The 21217-nt window shown below is 44.3% G+C and overlaps 1 protein-coding gene across 1 annotated transcript; it reads right to left on the bottom strand.

Annotated features, from left to right (window-relative positions):
• On the bottom strand, positions 2991-7250 carry LOC8069063 (probable lysophospholipase BODYGUARD 3). Its single transcript, XM_002436368.2, has 3 exons — positions 6109-7250; positions 5669-5886; positions 2991-3864 (listed from the first exon to the last, which is right to left on the bottom strand). Exons 1-3 carry the CDS (start codon positions 7099-7101, stop codon positions 3546-3548), a joined length of 1530 nt encoding a protein of 509 aa, XP_002436413.1. The 5' UTR covers positions 7102-7250; the 3' UTR covers positions 2991-3545.

Raw genomic sequence — 21217 nt, 5'->3', positions numbered from 1 at the left:
TCCAACACAGCCCGCTGTTCCTTGCTTGTATAGTTCTTAAATTCCAGTCTCCGTCCAATTCTTTTTCTCTTGTCTTAACCCTAAAACTCGAATTGAATTTTCTCTTGCCTTAACCCTAAAACCACAAATGTTACCCTAGAATTATATCAATCATGCAAATCACCCTTCCAAGTCATGTCATGTGAAACCATTCTTGAAACCATGTGAAGGCATAATTTGCATAATCTCTCATTATAGAATGTACGTGGTTTTAGTTTGATTAAAGAGTATTGGCAGTCATTAGACTTGTTTGGCTGTGTCATCCTGATCCCAAGATTCATAAATTACTCGTTTAGGTTCTCAAGCTTATTTTGTTATTTATTTTTATCATGGTCCCTAAACTTGCAGATCGCCTATTGGGCTCTTAAACTTGTTCAAATGTGTCATCTCAATCTCTAAACTAGCAAATCGTCCGTTTAGATATTCAATCTATGTTTGGGTCCTACAACTAGTCTAAACAGGTCTAGACTCATGCCCGTATACAGATATGGTATGCCAACAATTGTGGCCCCCAAATTAATTCTATTTGCCAATTTCCTCCTCTTTCTCCCATGAGCTACCTCTCATATCTCCTCTCCCATGTATCGAGGGTACTGTGGCTTGGGGCGCATGATTGGGGCTAGGGATAACACAAGCGAGATTGACGTCATGAGGGACTCGCTCAACCATAGAGCCTTACTCGACTAGGGTGGCAACTACCCCATGGGGGTTAGCGCGATTAAGGGCATGACCAAATACATGAAGGCTAGAGGCGTGATAGCTGTTGTCGTTGTAAAATTCAAGGCTTGGGGGGAGAGAGTATATAGGAGAGAGGAAGCTTAGGGAATAAAGAGATGGGGAGAATAGAGATGACATGTGGGCCCCACATATCAGCATATGCCATATTAGCATACAAGCACGAGTCTAGACCTATTTGGACTGATTGTTTGACATGAATAGAGAATCACAATTAAATGGGTGATTTGTGAGTTTGTGGACTAGAATGACAAACATAACATGTTTGAGTACCTAAACATGCGATTTTGCGAGTTTAGTGGTCAGAATAACACATCCAAACTAGTTTGAGAATCACCAATGGACTTCACTCTTTTAGTTTTGTCCTAACCATTTTTTTAAAACATGTACATCAGCATTCATAATATCAAATTGGTTTTGTTAGATCACTATAAAATATGCATGGTGGTGTTTGGAAAATGGGTTATGAGGGGTTGGATTGGGATAGGGAAATGGATGAATGACTAGGATTAATTGAGGTGTAAAGAATGGATAGGATATAATAGTACCCTTTGGAGGGTAGGATATCATTTCCTTATCCCTTTTGCCAAACACCTCGTTAGATAGCGTATTGTTTGGTTTGATAGATGTTTTGGAAGCTTAAGGTTTGGTTTAGGATAAAACCAAAAACCTAATGTTTATTTTAAAACGGATGGAGTACATGTGAAGAGGGAAATCCATCACGAACGAGTTGAAGGGGACCAAATCCATTTTTTTGTTGGAAGAGAGCGTGCGCATAAGACTAGTCCTCTGCCTTCTTTGTGGTGGATAAAGGCCTTGTTTAGTTCATCCCGAAAACCAAAAACTTTTCAAGATTCCATGTCATGTCGAATCTTACGGCATATGTATGGAGTATTAAATATAGACAAAAATAAAAACTAATTGCACAGCTGTAAATCACGAGATGAATCTTTTAAGTCTAGTTAGTTCATGATTGGACAATGTTTGTCAAATAAAAAAAATGCTATAATACCGAAATCCAAATTTCTTTCAGAACTAAACAAGGCCAAAATGTGGTTGGCCTGCAAAGGGCCCAAAGGGACCTTTCAGAAGTTCCTATGGACTGGCCCCATTTAGAATGCTGAGATCTCGATACAAGAATGCTGGGCTATTAAGCGAGAGAGAGATAGCAGGCACGTTGTTGGACGAACAGCAGAAAATTGCTTGTTGCTAAAACAAAAGCAGAAAATTACCTGTTCGGTTGTTCCCATGTTCAATGGACCGAAATAGTGCAACCACCCACCCAGTTTTGTGCTGAGTTATGCGAGCAAGATTCTGAATGAAGATCTTCAGAGTCAGAGCTGAGAACGCATCCATTCCATCTTTCAGCTGGCAGGACCAGCCGACCAGGACTGAACCAAATGGTCGATGGAGATTCCCCCAAAAGAAGAATTGACGGAGATGTAATAAGGGCGTTGCTCTTGGTAAAGTTTACCGTCCGTCATATTGAATATTTGGACACATACATAAAATACTAAATGTAGACTATTTATCTAAAAACATAGATAGAGAGTAATTTGCGAGACGAATCTTTTAAGCCTAATTGGTCCATGATTAAACACTAATTTTTAAATAAGACGAAAATGCTAAATTTTAACACTTCCAACCAAACACCCCCTGAGAAGGCATGCAGATGCATGGGATGAAATCGTGAAAAATAAGGAAAGATTGTAACGCCCTGTAAAGCTTTTGCCGCTCTTTCGAAAAAAAAAACAAGGAAAGATTGGTGACACGAAATCAGAGATCACCCTAATTAATCCGTAGAAGAAGTCTGAACACACATGAACTAGCTAGTATCATATATGATTGTAACTAATACAGAGACACAGAATTAGGTATACTCGAAATCAGAGATCACCCATCCTAGCTAATTCCTATAAGACGTCTGAACACACATGATCGAGATTCGAGTATACATATAAGATGATAGATGGTAATTGATACAGAGACACAGAATTAGGTGTGGCATTGATGAGACGGAACAATTAGTCCCTTTCGCGCCATTGAACACCGCCATATATATATGTGCGAAGATCGAGCAAATGATTCGTTTCGTTGGTATAAGCAAAGCAGAGCAAAGCGCGCAGGTCCCTATCGCGCGAAATGTGGCTGTCACAGCTCATTTGATAGGTGTGATGGTACACGAGTCCATCTCATCGCATCTCATCTGAAGAGAATGAAACCAACTTCTGCAGCTTACTTTAAATTCTGCTTTGACAACGTCTGCATTTGTATGTTACAATTGATGTTGTTGATGAGTTGGTGACAAGCTAGCAGCTGCTGATGGCAACCAACTCGTTGCATTGGTCCCAATCAAACAATCAATACAGACAGACTCACTGACTGACGGACGGACTCTTCTTGTATAAGTATACATATACGATCCATTCAGGACACTTTGATTTATACCAGAAAAAGAAGAAGAAAAAAAAAATCTAGCAGAAAAGTCTTGGCAGGCAGGATACAGTCGGCCATCCTACAATTATACGTACTTGGATCTTTTTGCAGGGTACCATGCATGCTTGTTATTGCATCTTGGATTGGATGTTTACTGCAGCCCATTACTAATTAGTTAACCTTGCTTGCTTGCTTGCCTCCCTCCCTCCCATAATAAACCTTCATTCATCCTGTGCACTGATGAATGAAGGTTGAAGTATACCAAATAAACCAGCAGCAGCAAACAAACAAACGCGTGCATGCAAAGGGAAGGGCTGACTACTAGCTACTAGCTACTAGTCGGCCTTCCAGATGGCCTCGAGCTCGGCGGCGAAGAGCTTCTCCTGTCCGACGACGATGGTGATGTGGTCCTTGCGGTCGTAGACGGTGACGCGGGCGCGCGGCACCCTGGCACCGGCGGCGAGGGTGCAGTCGACGGGGAGCAGCTCGTCGTCGCGGCCGTGGAAGAGTGCGACCTTGCACGTGAGCTGCCGCGCCACCACGTCCAGGTACGCGTCCATCCGCCCCGCGCTGCCGCAGATGATGTTGTGCAGCGTGTGCCACGCCGCGTTGTGCGTGTGGCACATGAACGCCTCGATCAGGAACGTCCGCACCCTGCAAGCAAAACGTACGTACACCCATGCCACAGGAGCAGTTTATTACTATCAGTCATGGCACGCACGGCACGACAGCAGTAACGAGACACAGCAAGGAGACGCGCGCGGGCCACGGCGGCGGCCATGACCTGACCTGACCTGACCCCGGCAGTAAACTCGGCTTGCCACATGCCTGCTCTGGCCCATGTGTTGGTGTGTGTGCAAGACTGTGAGTGGCAACAGGAGTGTGAAGCATGATTGAGCGCTTTCGTACCCCGGCGCTGCATGTCGTGGCTTGCACAGGGAAGATGGAACCTTCTCTGCCCAGTCTGCAATCAACCTGATCAGGCGATCGACAATGGCAGGCAGTGTTCTGTCCTGTTCACTGAACCATATGAGTACAGGGCAGGACAGGCACTGACAGACAACCACCGGGTATCGTAACTTCCGGTCATTTCTTCATTTCCTCGCTCGGCCGTGCAGTGCCGGCTCCGTCGAAAAGACGAAAAAGCCTTTGCGCACGACTGTCGACGACAAGCGCACGGGCAAGCGTCGGTAGAAGCCCTGGAGGATGGGAGAAATCGGGAATAATTGGGGGATGGGGGTCCGGCCGGCGGGGGGTTAAGTTAAGACGGGGCCGCCGATTCAGCTAGGGGTGCGCGGCGCGGCAAGGGTCGCCGTCGCCGCCGTGCTGGGCTGTCGCTACACGCTGGTCAGTCCACGGCGCTCAGGCCTCAGCGAGGACACATACATATCGCTATCAGCGTGGATCGCTGTCCGTCGATGTTCTTCTCTTATAATAAATTAACAGATAGTATTTTTAGCTATAATTTTTCAGCCAAAGGAACAGACTCGAATATTGAACAGGCTACGTACTACTTAGCGTGTACTGTAGCCGTGCAGTAGGATAATTAAGGGCAGCCAGCCGATGTTTATGGTGGTTATGGGTGGATCGATTAGTAGCAAATGGAGGTAGCCGTGACGATGAAGCTACTACTCCTACTACTAGTAGTAGTTAGCTAGCTTCCCAGGGACTACGAGGGACACAGCCACAGGACACGAATGTTGCCCGGCGTCCGGGCGGCGAGGTGGTACACGGGAACAGAATTTTCAGGCACCATTGATGGATGAGACGCATGCCTGCGGCCGGCCACACAGGTGCTAGTACTACTACTACTACTACAGGAACAGAGGCAGGAGTACCTGCACTGCACGGGCACGGCAGGGTCCAGCACAAAAAATAGCCCCCTAGAAATTCGCAACGGGGGTAGTACGTAGCTGTGTGCCGTGGCGTGCCACGTCGATAGACAAGGTCGTGCCTGGCGCCAATTCGGTTGTGTGACTTTGTTTGTGAGCGTGGCCGACCACGAACTTGCATGCAGTGTGCGTGTGTTTTCTTCCAGCGAAACGCAAACGAAACAACACAAGAAGATTCAGTGACCAAGGATTTGTAAAATAAATACGTAAATCAATAAAAGCTGAGCCGTTGGTGCTCTCTGTGTGTGTGTGTGTGTGCCGTTGCCATTCATGTGCGCCGTCGCCGTGGGGTCCTGTCGTCGTCTCCTTACTACTACTAGTCCACTGGGGCACACCACACGACACGACACCATTGACTGAGCGAGCGAGCACGAGCAGGCAGGCCAGGGACAGCAGCACAAAACAGAGCCGCGACAATTAAGAATATGAGAGGAAAACATTGCTGAATAAGATTCGATAGATAAATTTGAGCAAACGAACGTAGCCTTGGTTTGGTTTGGGAGATGCAGATGCAGGAAACCAAAAACAGAGCATGAGAGAAGGCTATAGCTAGTGTGTGTGTGTACCTGTTCCTGGTGAAGATCCTGAAGAGGCGGTCCCAGACGCGGTGCTGGCGGCAGATGGTGAGGCAGATGGTGCGGCTCACGTGCTCGTACCAGCACGCCATGGATCCCCCGAACGCGATCGGCGGCCACACCCGCCGCGGCGCCACCTTCCGCATCACGTACTGCGCCGCCGCCCCCGCGCCCGCCGCCGACACCGTCTCCGGCACCGGGAAGTACGGCTGCACAACCAGTTCCCACGACCAGATCACCTCCGTCAGTCAGTCAGTCAGTCAGTCTTCCCCGACCAGTAACAGTTTCAGAGCTGAATAAAGTGGCCGCCGTTTCAGTTGGCTGCCTGCCTGCCTGCCTGTCGTGCGCCGTTGTTGACTACTGTACAACTCACATGACACACAGACTCGAACTGCCGCCCATGCGACGCATGTACTCCGTACGTTACTCACCGGCGCGAGGAGGGTGAGCGACTTGACGGCGTCGGGGTACTTGACGGCGAGGGCGAGGGCGAGGACGGAGCCGAGGGAGTGCGCCACCACGTGGAACGAGCCGAGGCGGTAGCGGCGGAGCACGGAGCGCTCGATCATCTCCACGTGCTCCCGCAGCGTGTACAGCGACTCCGACGGCTTGGGGCTCCGCCCGAACCCGAGAAGGTCCACGGCGAACATCCGGTACTTGGACCGCGCGGCGGCGCTGAACGCCGGGAACACCGTCTCCGTCCAGAACACCGATGACGAGATGAACCCGTGGATGAACACCACGTCCTCTATCGGAGCCTCTGGTGCCGTCGGCGGCGGAGCCTGGACGTGGACGTAGAGGTGGGAGGATGACGCCGGGGTGCCGCTCCAGGAGTGGCAGAGCTTGCAGTCGCAGTCGGACCAGCACGGCGCCTGCCGCGGCGGGCGGGGTGGCCGGTCCATCTTGCCGCGGATCAGCTCCGCGATGGCCGGGCTCACGGTGAGCGTTGGCGCCGCCGCCGCGTGGATGGCGACGTTGCCGGTCCGGGTGGCGTCGGCGAGCAGCGACGGCCGCACGTACAGCGTGTCCGACACGTCCTCCAGCTGCAGCTTGGCGGACGACGCGGGCGACGACGCCGACGACGACAGGCGCACCACCTTGGGCCCCGGCGCGGCGGCGGCCGTGGCCACCTGCACCCCTGACCCCGCCGCCGCGGCGCAGTAGCAGGACTTCCACTCCGCGTCCACCGCGTAGTCCACCAGCTTGTACACGAGGCACAGCACCACGTCCAGCACGTCCAGCGCCGAGAACACCACGAAGCTCACGGCGCAGTTGAGCGCGCACCCGGCCACGCCCAGCGCCGCCACCACCCTCCCGCGCGCCGCGCCCCACTCGCCGCCGACGCCTTTCCCGCCGCCAACAGCTGCTCCCCCCATGCCGCCGGCCGCCGCCTTCTCTTGCCACACGCAGGTCGCAATGTGCATTGCTCGCTCCTCCCCGGCCGGCGTCAGTCAGAGTACGTAATAACCGACGACGCGACGATCTCTCTCGATCGACCTCGTCGGCCGGCCGGCCAGCCAGCCGGTGGGCAGGAGGGAGCAACCGACGGCGGCAGAGTGGGGAGGCGGCGCAGCCAGCGACAGAGCAAACGAAACGAGCCGCTGCCTTTTTGTAAGAAGAAGAGAAGGGAAGAGAGTAACCGACGAGGGATGAGGGTGAGACAGGCGGAGGGTTTAACGCGGAGGAAGAAGAAGAAGAAAGGCGCGCATTTAAGCGCGGGTGGAGGCGGGTGGGGTTTGGTTTCTTGCGCGACGTCGTTGCTTCTGGCTTTGCGTTTGGGTTGAGCGACGCCGGGGCAAAGGGGTGGTTGGGTTAAATAGACGACGGACTCGATCGGCTCGCCTCGCCTGCGGTGGCTTGGCTGCTTGGGCGGGCGGCGGCGGCGGCTGCCAGGCCACCACACACACACACACACAGGCCCCACGGCCACCGCCACACCGGCTGAAAGCTATATGCGCCAAGCGGCAATTAATTGCGATTTTCTTAATTTTTGCTCGCTCAGGACTCAGGAAGGAGGAGACGGGTTAACGGTTGTCCATCGTTTGGGTTTTGAGGAGTGTTCACGTTTCCGACTTGATGACGCATGCATCCACGGCTAACGGTTTGTTCATCATGTGGCGGCAAATATTCAACCAGCCAGCAGCAGTAAAAACTCTCCTCCATGATCATAAATATTAGCACTCCCAACCTTAATCCAATATTATTATTACTCATTCGGTCATTCCATCACCAAATTTAGTCACCAGTGGCCTCCCACACTTCTTAAGATGATTGAATTTAACTATCAAAGAATTATATGCATAGTTATAGTTATACTATCAATATAAATGTGTCAAATATTTTAGTTAAAGTATTTAAATATAACTAATGTAATAACCTATATAAACTATATGTCAGAGCTACTAATATGGCTTTAAACAACAATTTCTTAATATGATTAGTATATGAGTTGTTAATAAAATATTTTATTCGATGAAACATAGCATATTGCTCCTGCAACAAATAGAATAAAAAAGGAGAGTTTGATTAAAAAATATTTTTTTTGATCTAAGTGATCATGCGTGATCCATTAAATACAGTGCAGGCTCCTGCTACAAATAGTATGATTAGTGTCTCTTAATAGTTTATATTTAATTGGTTTTGGATCATTATTTTTCTTTTTACTTGATGAGTCATGGTGGATGGGTTTATTCAAGATGGTGAGGAATGTCATGATAAATGTGCACCCAAGTATCATCTTGGTTCCTTTTGCATGTCGTTTAGGTCATTAACATGAAAAACATGCATCCAAATAGTACCTCGGTTATTTCTATCTATTGTTTAGGTCATTGACATGGTATCAACGAACACTTTAACATTTACTTTTCATAACTACTTATATTGGTTTTAGCCATTAATTTTCATAGCTACTTTTAAATGGTTCATCTTCAGTTCTGGAGCATTATTCTCCTTTTTACTTGATGATGGAACCTTGTGAGTGACGGTTGATGTGTTTATTCAAGCCGGTAAGGAATGGCGATGATAAATGTGTGTCGAATAGGTGTCATCTTGTTTGTTTTGCCCATCAATTAGGTGATGTGCCCAAATAATACCTTGGTTATTTCCATATGTTTTTAGGTCATTGAAATGATAATAACCATAAATTTTTCATAACTACACTTATAGTTGATTTTAGTTGTTACTTTTCGTAGCTACTTCTTAATTGTTCATTGTCATTTTAATTTGCAGCATTATTCACTTTTTTAACTTGATGATGCATGAATACATCCATGTTAGTGATGGTTGAAGAGTTTATAGATTCAAGCCGGTAAGGAATGGTTAGATAAATGTGTGCCCAAGTGTCATTCTGGTTCCTTTTGCATTTTGTTTAGGTCATTAACATGGTAAATGTACATCCAAACAGTATCTCCATTATTTTTAGTTGCCATTTGTGTGATCAACACATCATCTAGCAAATACCTTTGACCATTACTTTTTATAGTACTTCTTAATGGTTCACTGTCATTTGGTTTTGGAGAATTGTTTTCCTTTTTTTGCTTGATGATGCATCCATGTGACTAACTATTGATGGGTTTATTCATGTTATTAGATAGGATTCTAATGATAAATATGCATCCAAGTCTTATATCAGTTATTTTTTTATCTATTGTTAGTTTAGGTCACTGACATGGTAAATATGCAGTCACTATCATCTCAGTTCTTCTTTTCCTGTCATATAGGTCATCAACATGGTATCTAACAAATACTTTGACCAGCCACTACTCATGAAACCTTAGGTTTGGAGAGTTATAATTTGATGTTCTAATAGATGCATGCTTGATTGGGTTCACGGATGGGACTGCTAGGGTATTTCCATTGATGATGAACTTAGAGGGAATTAAAGGTTGGGAGTAGCAATCCTACCCAATAAAGGAGGTGTTCGCCATGGCATGATGATTGGGACAACACTATAGGAGCAAGCTTAGAGTGGCGGCGTGAATGTGGTGGCTTATCCTGTATGACGAAGAAGATGAACAATGTCGTTTGACAACTTGTGAACTTAGCAAATGCTATGATAACACCGAATTTTTGCAAATTTGTCAAAGAAGAAGAGTGTGAGCATCGATCCTATAAAGATATGTCGGTTGAGATTCATGGACCTGAAATATAGCATCACCCTTACTTTCCATAGCTACGCCATTCTTACTTCTAGCTAAATGGAAGTTTGATGATGCGATTATCCATTTCTTTACAAATCTAGTGGTAGAAATTTATAAATATTGGCTCCACACATTTTAGGACATATCCATGTGATTAGTTGTTAATTATTGACGTGCCCATGTGACTAACAATTGATGAATTTTTGAAGCCAATAAGAAATTACCATGATCTCAGTTATTTTTCTTGTTATTTATGTTGTCCACACGGTAAACATGCATCCAAGTATCATCTCAGTTCCAATTGTCGGTCGTGTTTGTCACTACTTTTCATAGCTGACTCTGATTGGTATTAAGATGTATGTATATGAAAATTAATGAGCCTATTTATTTATTTGACAAAATCAAATAAGTTAGTAGTACTAATATTATGTCTCAAATCATGAAAGATTTTTTTGCGATAAATAGTGGAAGAATTTCTAAAGTTCAATTGCAAATGTACCCTCGCGCATTATTTTCGTGAGATTAAAACCATATTTTGTGACGTGTTTTGCACTCTCATGAAATCTCTGGTTTGTATGGTAGTGATGATGGACTTTCACTACCTCCATTATTCACCAACTGCAACTGCAAGCTAAATAGTACTACCAAAATACTACATGTTGTTGATATGCTAGAATAGCACTCCACTCCAGTGGCACGTGGGAAACAGCAAGAAAATGGTCGTCGTCGTCGTCAACTACAAGGAAACGTACTACACACACATGTCATCAGGTAACATTTTCCATGCGTATATATATATATATATATATATATATATATATATATATATATATATATATATATATATATATATATATATATATACTGGCTGCAAGTATATATGCACCCTAGCTACCACAATGCATGCATATGCTTTTATTTAGTGCACACATGTGTAGCAGCAGCAGCCAGCAAAAGCAGCAATGCCTCTCTCTCTTAGGCAGAAGGCGGTGTGATCGTTGGCACCTTGGTGACATTTTTTTTTTGTCACGGATGGATGATGACGGATGAGGATCTGTATATGTGACTGCTGCAGGCAGCACCTAACAGGAGACGAATCGGCTTGCAGGCGGGGCGGGTTTTTACCGCAACCCGCATGTCTGCCCCGCAAAATCTTGCTTTGTGGCAGATGTGGACTAGCTGCAACAGTTTTGCGGCACCATGTGTGCTGTTCCGCGAAGCCCATTGGACAAGAGCATAAGCTCGCAACGTCCCGCAAAAACCCGCAACAATGGTTGTGTCCTGTCTCATCAAATATCCAGCACGACAACCTGCACCTCCTTGTTTTGGCGCTGGCCTGGCGGTGTCCATCGACTGGGAGCTTGGGGTGGTGAGCGTGGAGGATGAGGAGTTAAATCTTCTCTAGTGGCGATTGCGTAGTGTGTTGGGTGCTGCAAGGCCCCGGCTACCCCGGCTGACCTCACCGTCCACACACGGCAGCGATCAGCGACATCCACGAGACCACGAGCACCTAGCTGCAGGCCAGACCCCGCTGATAAGAGGATTTTAATAAATCTTCTCAAGGTCGTCCTGTCCGGCAATAGCAATAGCAGCTACCAGATCAGAGGATTTGAACTCCACAAGCGGAGGTGCGGCTGCCGGCGAGTTAGTTAGCTCCTTCGCTGCCATGTCCGTGCGAATCCTTGCGATGCTGCAGATGAGCTCGTAGCGGCAATGGCAAACCTAGCACTAGCAGTGTGCTTTGCGGGCCTTGCGGGTTTCTTGTATTAGCCATAGAGTCCGCAGAATAACGACGAAGGTCACAGTTGTGCTCGTGGACTGCCACAAACCCGCTTAATTAGTTTGCGGCAAGCTTAGTGGGTAAGTGGCCGTCCGCAACCCGCCCCGCCTGCAATCCGAGAGACGAACAAGAGTGAGTGATCGATGCTGCCTGGTGCCGGCTGCATCCGAATCCGAGTGAGCAGCAGGTGGGTGGCGGTTGACGGGTTGCATTTGCAGTGTGCTGCTGCTTGCCGCTTGCCGGTGCATTTGCATGTAGCATCAGACCATAGCAGGTGTTGACGTGTATGAGGTTGACTTGGCCTTGTTTAAGATTACCAAAAAAATCAAAAACTTTTTAAGATTTCCAGTCACATCGAATTTTGAAACGAATTTTTTAAACCTAGTTATTTTATGATTAAATAATATTTATCAAATAAAAACGAAAGTGCTATAATATCAAAATAAAATAAAAATGGATTGGCATTACCATGGCCGCCGTACGTCGTCGGCGGGTACGAAGCATGGCCTCCGGCCGGCCTCCCGAACCAACACCGCGTCGGTCGCCGTGGGTGTCGTCGTCAGTCATCACCGCCGCCCTGGCATTCAGCCTGGCCCTGTCCGGACGCCGGCAACACCGTGCCTCGCTGACAACTGGGTCTCGGTCGATCTACTAGTTACCGTTGACTCCCTCTACTATATGTGACTTATTGTGTGCCAGAAAGGTTGCTGATGAAATGGACTTATTTTGACTCTGTTGGTCTTATTTATATATAAAAATCAACACATAAAAGATCGTTATTTGTATATATATACTGAGTACTCCCTCCGTCCCAAATTATAAGTCATTCCAAGAATCTTGGAGAGTCAAAGTTTTTCAAGTTTGACCAAATTTATATAGCAAAATAATAACATTTTTGGTTCCAACCAAGTATCATTACATTCTTTGTTAGTTATATTTTCATAGTGTACCTATTTTATGACATAAATCTTTATATTTCTCTCTATATTTTTGGTCAAACTTGAAAATGCTTTGACTCTCCAAGATTCTTGGAATGACTTATAATTTGGAACGGAGGGAGTATGTAATAACCAAATATATATTCAAATGATTGACTTATAAGTTTTAGTAGTACTCCCTCCATCCCAATTTATAAGTTATTCCAAAAATCTTGGACAAAGCATTTTAAGTTTGACCAACATTATAGAAAAAATAAGAAAGATTTATGACATCAAATAGATATTACTATAGAAATATAACTAATGAAGAATCTTATAATACTTAGTTGACATCATAAATATTATTATATTATTATATAAATTTGATCAAAGTTGAGATGCTTTGACTTTCTAAAATTTTTAGAATGACTTGTAATTTAGGACGGAGGGAGTACCTCACAACGTACAATATTTTGTGAATGATGAAAGTGGAGGAGCTACAGGATTGTGTCGGTTAACACCAGTGATGGTGTTGAAGAAAAGGTCAAATTAAGGGCTGATCAATAATGCCCATTGACCAGACCTCACAAGCGGGGAAGGTGAACGTACATAGACTAGCTCGAGTCACCAGCAAACATCCCTGTACGTTATAGGTACAGTCTGGAGTATGCAACATATATACAGTGCAAAGGTGAACTTAGGCCTTGGTTAGTTCACCCCGAAATCTAAAAAGTTTTCAATATTCCTCGTCACATCGAATCTTGCAGCACATGCATGAAACATTAAATATAGACGAAAACAAAAACTAATTACACAGTTTGTCTGTAAATCGCGAGACGAATCTATTGATCCTAGTTAGTTCATAATTGGATAATATTTGTCAAATAAAAACGAAAGTGCTACCGTAGCGAAATCTGAAATTTTTTCGCAATTAAACAAGGCCTTACATTCAAATACTACTAGCAAGTAACTAATTGTCTCATCTTTTTGACAAAAGCAACATGTTTGACTACCTTTCCATCTACACTCAGGCCTTGTTTAGTTTGCAAAAAATTTTGCAAATCTTTTTAGATTTTCCGTCACATCGAATTTTACGACACATGCATGAAACGTTAAAATAGATAAAAGAAATAATTAGTTACACAGTTTACCTGTAATTTACGAGATAAATCTTTTGATGAGCCTAATTAGTCCATGATTAAACAATAGTTGTCAAATACAAATAAAACTACTACAGTGTTTATTTTTTTTAAAAAAAAAGATTTAGAACTAAACAAGGCCAGCCAAGCACACAGTTCAATTATGGAACTACTGGTGTGGCAACCAACACCAGTGACGATGTACGTACATATATAGTACGTCTTCCTCGCGGCCGTGAAAATAAAACAAAACTAGCGAGACGTCACCAGGGAAAAGTTGACACGCCGCCGTTGGGACGACACGGTATTGGCTGGAGCCTGGAGACGAGACCGCGACGGGAGCTATATAGTAGCTTTGTACAGGACGACTCTGGTGGTACGTAGCCAATGCCGTTACAGATAGCCGGAGAGTTGTTGTTGCCCATGGATCAGATCGATCGAGCTCACGTACGTACGCCTGCAGTGCAGCAGCCAGCGTCGCGTGGGCTCCTCATTTTTTCCAGCCAGAGCAGGGTGCTGGAACAGTGGAACTGCAACACGTACAGCGTCCACAGGGAGGGAGGGAGGGAGGGAGCTTGTGCAGCCCCGCCCAGCCCCGTGCGTGTCACGGACTCGCGCGCTGCGGTCACCAACTGCATTCGCATGTGTGCACGCACAGGGCACAGGCACAGCGAGGCTGCTGCAGCGGCACCGCGCCGCAGCAGGTATAGGCTGCAGGCGTCGTGGCCGTCCGCCTCGACCTTCTCCGGGAGGCAGGCCGGCAGCAAGCACTATGGACGCAGCGCCACGACGGCGGCGAACTGCATTCCACTTTCCACCCACGCACGCGGCCGCCGGCCGGCGGGGTCCTTTGGTTTGTCTCATGTGCACGGGGCTGGAGCTAACCTTAGGCCTTGTTTAGTTTCGAAAAGTGAAAAGTTTTCGGTACTGTAGCACTTTCGTTTGTTTGTGACAAATATTATCTAATTATGGACTAACTAGGATCAAAAGATTCATCTCGTGATTTACAGCTAAACTGTGTAATTAGTTTTTGTTTTCGTCTATATTTAATGTTTCATGTATGTGCCACAAGATTCGATGTGACGGAGAATCTTGAAAACTCCTTTGGTTTTCAGGGTGAACTAAACAAGGCCTTAATAATGGCCATGTTCTCAACAGGAAACGGAAACGAAACGAGAACAAAAACTTAGAGCAATATTTAATAATGTGTAAATGTAAATGTTGTACAATGAAAAAACATACACACGTTTTCGGAATAACACACGAAACTAGGAATGTGGCCATGTTCCACGTTTCCGGTTATTACGGAGCTGCTCAAGAACGAAAACTATACATATCTTCATATCTTTACCCAAGACAAGATCCCGTACGTAGCTCAAATGGGCCTGTCAATGCCGGTTTTAACGTTTTTGGGGGAGATAACAAGCAAGGAAGTATTGGTTTTGGTACAAATAACTTAGCTCCACATATACATATCATTATTTGATTTTAGGTATGAGGATGAAGGATTTTGGGTGGCTATAGGCCCACATAGGGGTCGGTCGACCACCCTAGTTTTTGCTCTATTCTTGGGACCCGTGTCCATTTCGAGAATGCAATTAATTCTAGGATAAAGGGAGTACTCCCTCAATACTGTAAAAGCCGACGTTCTGGACTCCTAAACCAATTTCGCTAAACTTGACGTCCTGCTCTGGCAGCCGCTCACATGGACGGGACGGGACTGCCCCCGGCGCTAGCGCTCTTCGTTCAACTGCCCGCATGCACGCAACTGGCCGCCCGTTCAACTGGGCCGCTGAACCGCACCGCATGCAGCATTTGCTTGCTGAAATTACTCCTGCATGCACCCTTGGTCCCCACACCTGCCAAACGTCGGCGGGCCAGAGGAATCGAACCCCGCCCACCTGCCTCAAACTGCTCAAGACAGACCAACCAAGCTACAAATATTTCCTCATTATAGGATACCTGCGGCGTTATTTAATAAGGGCAAAGTTGGAAGATTACTCCCTAATTAATCACTCCTTAGTTAGCACAATTCCTGTCTAAACGTCAGCTTTTATGGTATGGAGGGAGTATGCTTTAAGGTTTATGGATAAATTTTTGGAGATCCACCTGAGCAAAACTTTAATTATAGTGTTATTCTCAAAAATGAAAGAAGTATTCGCTTAAGCTTATCAGCCGGCCATTCAGCAATATTTTTCTCTCAGAACAAATCAGCAAACAGTACTTTATGCCATAGTTTTCAGCCAAACAAACATGATGAATAGATGTGAACAATTTATATTCAAATTTAGGCAATTACTTATCCATATTGTTATTGTTGCCTTGGTTAAGAACCTAACCTTGGTGGTCTGTTTAGGAGCAAAAGGTGTAGCCACGTCGCGTTCGGTCCTCTCTGTACTCTCCGCTTGTTTTACTATGTGACGACACATAATATGTCAATGTCTAGCCTATTGGTTTGAGCTTATTTGTTGAATCTATCAGTTATTCAACAGTGTTTTTCTTTCATAATAAATTAGTGAATAATACTTTCAACCATAATTTTTTAGCGAAGCAAATAGTCTAAGTTTGGATCTTGTAGTAATGGTTGTTGTTTGCTTGCTTACTTTTATGTTGGATGCAGCCACGGCCACGGCCACCTCCTTGCCGATAAAAGTTGGTGTAGCACGCCACATGTTTTCTAGAGATCGACGCATGGGACTGATTGTGAGGCCTCAGCTGCATTCTGCAGGACGGATGAGGTGACAACCTGATACAATATGCTAGCTAGAAAGAATTCCAGATATATTTTTTTAGATAAAGGATAGTTTATATCCGGCTTCATCTACCATAAGGTAGAATCAGACCATTTATTACACAAGTCGGTCAACCGACCGGCAAATGACCCAAACCAGTAAGGAAAAACACGAAGAAAAGTTTTGACTATGAAGTACCAATAACCTAGTTGATAACCATCCATTGGATCTAAAGAAATGCAGAGCTGATGTTTCCAAAAACTGTCCAACAAATATTAGCTGGTCCTTTAGAACGTCACGCCGCTGCAGTCCTGCCCATTGCCGGAGCCAATGGGTTCCCCTGAATAGTACCTGCAAAAAAGTTTTCGGCCTGCAATTGTCAAAAACCATTTCGTTTCTTGTTATCCAAATCGTCCAGCACAACGCTGTCGCTGCTGTTAATAGTAGGGAATTACGAGTATTACCACCCGTCTTAGACCAATTATCAAATAAATCATCTATGCCGAGGGGAGGTGCAATTCCAAACAGTAGATGTACAGTGCGCCATAGGAATTTAGCATGAAAGCATTCAAAAAAGAGGTGGTGAATAGTTTCTGGATAGTGACAGAAGGTACATTTTGTGTCTCCAGTCCAGTTGCGTCTAGCGAGATTATCTTTGGTTAGAATGACACCTCTTTTTAAATACCACAAAAAGACTTTTATTCTTGTAAGTATTTTAATCTGCCAAATATCTTGTGACACCCTGACCCCGTTATTTATTAACGCAGCATACATTGATCTAACAGAAAATCTTCCTGATGAATGTATTGCCCAAACAAAGGTGTCTCTTTCCCCTTGTAAGTACACATCATGTAAGGATGCGACAATCCTATGCCAATCCCTTAAGTTCCTACCCACTAGGTTGCGGCGAAAGGAAATATTTAGGGGAACTGATGCAAGTACTCTTGCCACCGAGTCTTGCTTTCTCCTCACAATGTTAAACAACGAGGGGAACTTATCCTTCAGTGGTTGGTTCCCCAACCAAGTGTCCGTCCAAAAACAAGTTTGTGAGCCGTCTTTCACTTTGAAAGAACCAAAGCTCATAAAAGTATCTTTGACATTCATCAGTCCTTTCCAAAAGTGTGAGTCTGTTGGCCTTTTGGTACAACTTCCTAAATGTTGCAGTACAGATAACAACAACTTTGATATTTATACATCTCTATCGATCCGACAATTATTATTGCACATGGAATGGAACCACACAAATCCACCGCTCAGAAGAAGAAGATGAAACAGTGGTACAGTAGGAGGAACAAACGTTGCTGAAATTCGGAACAAGGCGGTGACGGTGAATACCTATATACAGGCTAGACAGCAACTGAGCAGGGCTGGATGACACATCTTCAGCATGGAGCGGCCGACTGTTCTCTTGGAAACTCCGATGGTCCAAGGATACCGACCTGATCGATGCATGCATACGCTGTAGAACACCATTTCTGCTGGATTCGATCCTATCTATTGTGGGATGGAATGGACGAAGACTGAAGAGCATGGTCGGCCGATCGAAATCGGACGACGATGATGATGAGCCATCAGCATCGATCGATCAATCGATGAAAGCGAATTACCACGACGCGGTAATCGGAAAGCTACATCCTGATGAAGTGATGAGTGATGAAGGAAGAGGATGCCATGTGTCGACCCAGCACAACTCTGAATGAAGAGATCGACGTAGTTCGTCGTTGACAGCAGCATGGGCGTATGGAGGGAGCTCGTCTCGTCCCTGATGATTTGCTGAAAGCCTGAAACCCATGAGCAGATTAATAGCATCAGCATGGTATCTCCCTGTCAGTTTCAATTTAATCGATTGCATTTGATATGATCCTCCGGCCGGAACTATAGCTCGTCGATATGATCCAAGATCACGCGTGTATAGGTGGGTACAAATCTGTCCGCGACGACGAACTGTTGGGCATTTCGTGTGTGCCTTGAGCTCTTCGACGTGTAGTAGCTGTGTCTCGTGAGATCCCCATTCTGAATAGTTATGGCTTACTGTTTGGCCACTGTTAGAGATTATTATAAGGCATGGCTGTTCTTCGGAAGCAACAGCATCTGGTCGATCTGTTTCCAGCATTTTATTGGTGATGACTGATGATGATATATTGCTGTGATCTGTTGGCATGGGAAGTGTTTTTGTCCCTAGTTGTATGGTTCCTTTGGTTACCTTTAAGCCTACTTTTTTTTGGGGGGGGGGGTGTTAAAAGTTGTATTATCTAGGCCATTTTCTCTTATATATTATAATGAAACATGCATAGAGACAGCAGTGCTTGGAGGCATTTGGTGAAATGGTGAGTGGAGGAGCTCACCACTATATCATATAGTCATGTATATGCACTTTCCTTCTCATTATTGTCCTGTGCCTTTTCTCTTCATTCTATATATATACAATAATATTATAGGGGTCTGGCCAGCCTTGTCCTGCTTCACCAACTTCAGAGAAAAAAATTGTCTTGTCTACCAACTGTACTTTTGACTACCTCATACGTTCCGTTGGGACTAGTCTTAATTTTAACCAATTTATTAGGTTTTCAGAAAAATTGGCCAATTTATGTCCATAGTTTTTTGACACAAAATTTATATTTAAATGTAGGCTTTGTTTAGTTTCCTGGATGAAAAGTTTTTGTATGCTGTAGCACTTTTATTTATATTTTGTAATTATTGTCCAACCATGGACTAACTAGGTTTAAAAGATTTGTTATGTGCAATTAGTTATTTTTATCTATATTTAGTGCTCTATGCATATGCCGTAAGATTCGATGTGATGAAAATCTTAAAAAGTTTTTGGATTTTGGATGCAATTAAACAAGGCCGTAGTATTATGCTTACTTATGAATTATGATAATGATTTTGTGAGTCACATAAACAACATTTTAATGAAGTAATTGTGGTTAAATACTTGTCCTAAAGAACCAAACTATGTAACAGTACTACAGTTGATCGATCATTCGACTACATATCCGCCAGAAATAAAAAGCAATAGCTGCGTGGTGTTGGAATTTTGTGTCTGTTTCTAATCTGTCATTTATTGGGAGCCCGGCCTGTTGCTTGATGCTGACATTTCCTTACAAGTTCCAATCGTATTCAAGAGAAGCATGCCAGATCAGCTAGAGTGCTAGACATGCATTCATATTAATCTCTAAATATTCTGGAAAATGCGGATAGACTAAACCGGAAACCAATCAATGAATCAAACCATGTAGCAGCAGCATGTCCTGACAGCCAGGTTCTTGTTCGTTGGTGGTGACATTTAATTTGGCTGTTTGTTATTATAAGCACGCCATCAGCATTTAGCTGCTAGCTTGTTTTATTTATGCAATGCAATGGACTACTTGTGCAGATTCAACAGAAATTTATTGTGTTCATCAGGTCACTTTTTCGAGGGGAAAAACTGAAAACTTTCCACATATATATGTATGTATATCAGGTCCCTGAATGATGAGCTGCATGTGAAACAAACATTTCTAGGTAGTATATGCATACTGAAGTTTGCTAGCACCAAACGAACTGAGATTTGCAGATATATGCCTTGTCAGTTTCTTGCACCTGCAGGACTCTCTGCCAAACCAAAGAGCAGATAGAACAACAAAACATTAAACATGCACGAAGTTGGCGATCTCAGTTTGCATGAGCAGGGAATTCATATGCCTGGTCCAAACCCTACAAGATTCCTCCATATATATGTGTCATGTCAACAGAAATGAATGGCTATATATGTATATGGAGCTTAGGTGAGCACCTAACATCCACATTTCCATGTCCAAGCCCAAGTGGGGAAACACCGGGCAGCAAGCCGGCAAGTACCTTGCCTACACGATAAAACAGATGCTACAAACCTGCAATCATCTCTCAATGCATGCTTATTGCTGTTCACCAGCGGCGAGATTTGGGCAGGTCCGATCTACAAGCAACCACATTGTCGGCTACACCCCTATGAACAGCGCCCCCCACCCCCCTCGGCGTATTTTTCTTAAAAAGATGTGAGCCATATGGTTTCGTGTATAGCTGTGCACAATGAATTGGTTCCCCAGGACAGGGGTAACAAGGCTAGGCAATAGGTAGTCACTCTCAAAATATAAGGTATGCATTTTAAAAAATTGAATTATGTTATCTTTTTTTAGAAGTAAATTATGTTATCTTTGATTAACAATTAATCTAATTATATTAAAAGTTTATACTACAGGAGTGGTTACACCGAATTTGTATTTTGTAAATGCTTTCTAATGATAAAACTTTTTCTATAAAAATTATATATTTAATATACTATATAAGAGAAAAGGAAATTCTTTTCTACTCCTAGGGTGTAGCTACTCTCATGTATATCTCATGATTTAGAGTGTATACGGTCGGCGCCGATGAAGTATAAATATATATGCAAAGTATGTGATCATACTAGACCATTTGGGATATATAGTATATTATCTCAAGTATGCAAGTATACATAGAGTATGCGGTTATACTCATTTTACATATTACTATAATGATATTATAACAATATACTACAAAATATGGGATCCTTTCAAATTTTCACATAGTAAAATTTGGAGTACCTTAAATTAACTATATGAATATAAACAAACTGATAAATGAGTATGTGTCTATACGCAAGGTGATTTATCAAATATCGGAGTAAGAGAAATTAGGGGTGAAAGTATGATCTTAGGACTACGCCAAGTCACATCACACCTTATGTTTTGGGGCAGAAGAAGTATGCTAGGGTGTTTTTCAAGTAGATGACTGACACGGCGGAGCTCAGAAACCAAAAACTTTTCAAGATTCCCGTCATATCGAATTTTG

This window comes from Sorghum bicolor, chromosome 10 (genome assembly GCF_000003195.3).
Source record: "Sorghum bicolor cultivar BTx623 chromosome 10, Sorghum_bicolor_NCBIv3, whole genome shotgun sequence".
NCBI lineage: Eukaryota > Viridiplantae > Streptophyta > Magnoliopsida > Poales > Poaceae > Sorghum > Sorghum bicolor.
The sequence above is the reverse complement of the archived record's forward strand: the minus strand, read 5'-3'. Positions and strand labels throughout refer to the sequence as shown.

Bases quoted from the DNA above. Each gene is read 5' to 3' on its own strand.
- LOC8069063 (XM_002436368.2), bottom strand. From the start codon at position 7,101: ATGCACATTGCGACCTGCGTGTGGCAAGAGAAGGCGGCGGCCGGCGGC. The intron at 5,887-6,108 runs GTGAGTAACGTA...CTGGTTGTGCAG, and splicing joins CGCTCACCCTCCTCGCGCCG to CCGTACTTCCCGGTGCCGGA. The intron at 3,865-5,668 runs GTACACACACAC...TTTTGCTTGCAG, and splicing joins AGGATCTTCACCAGGAACAG to GGTGCGGACGTTCCTGATCG.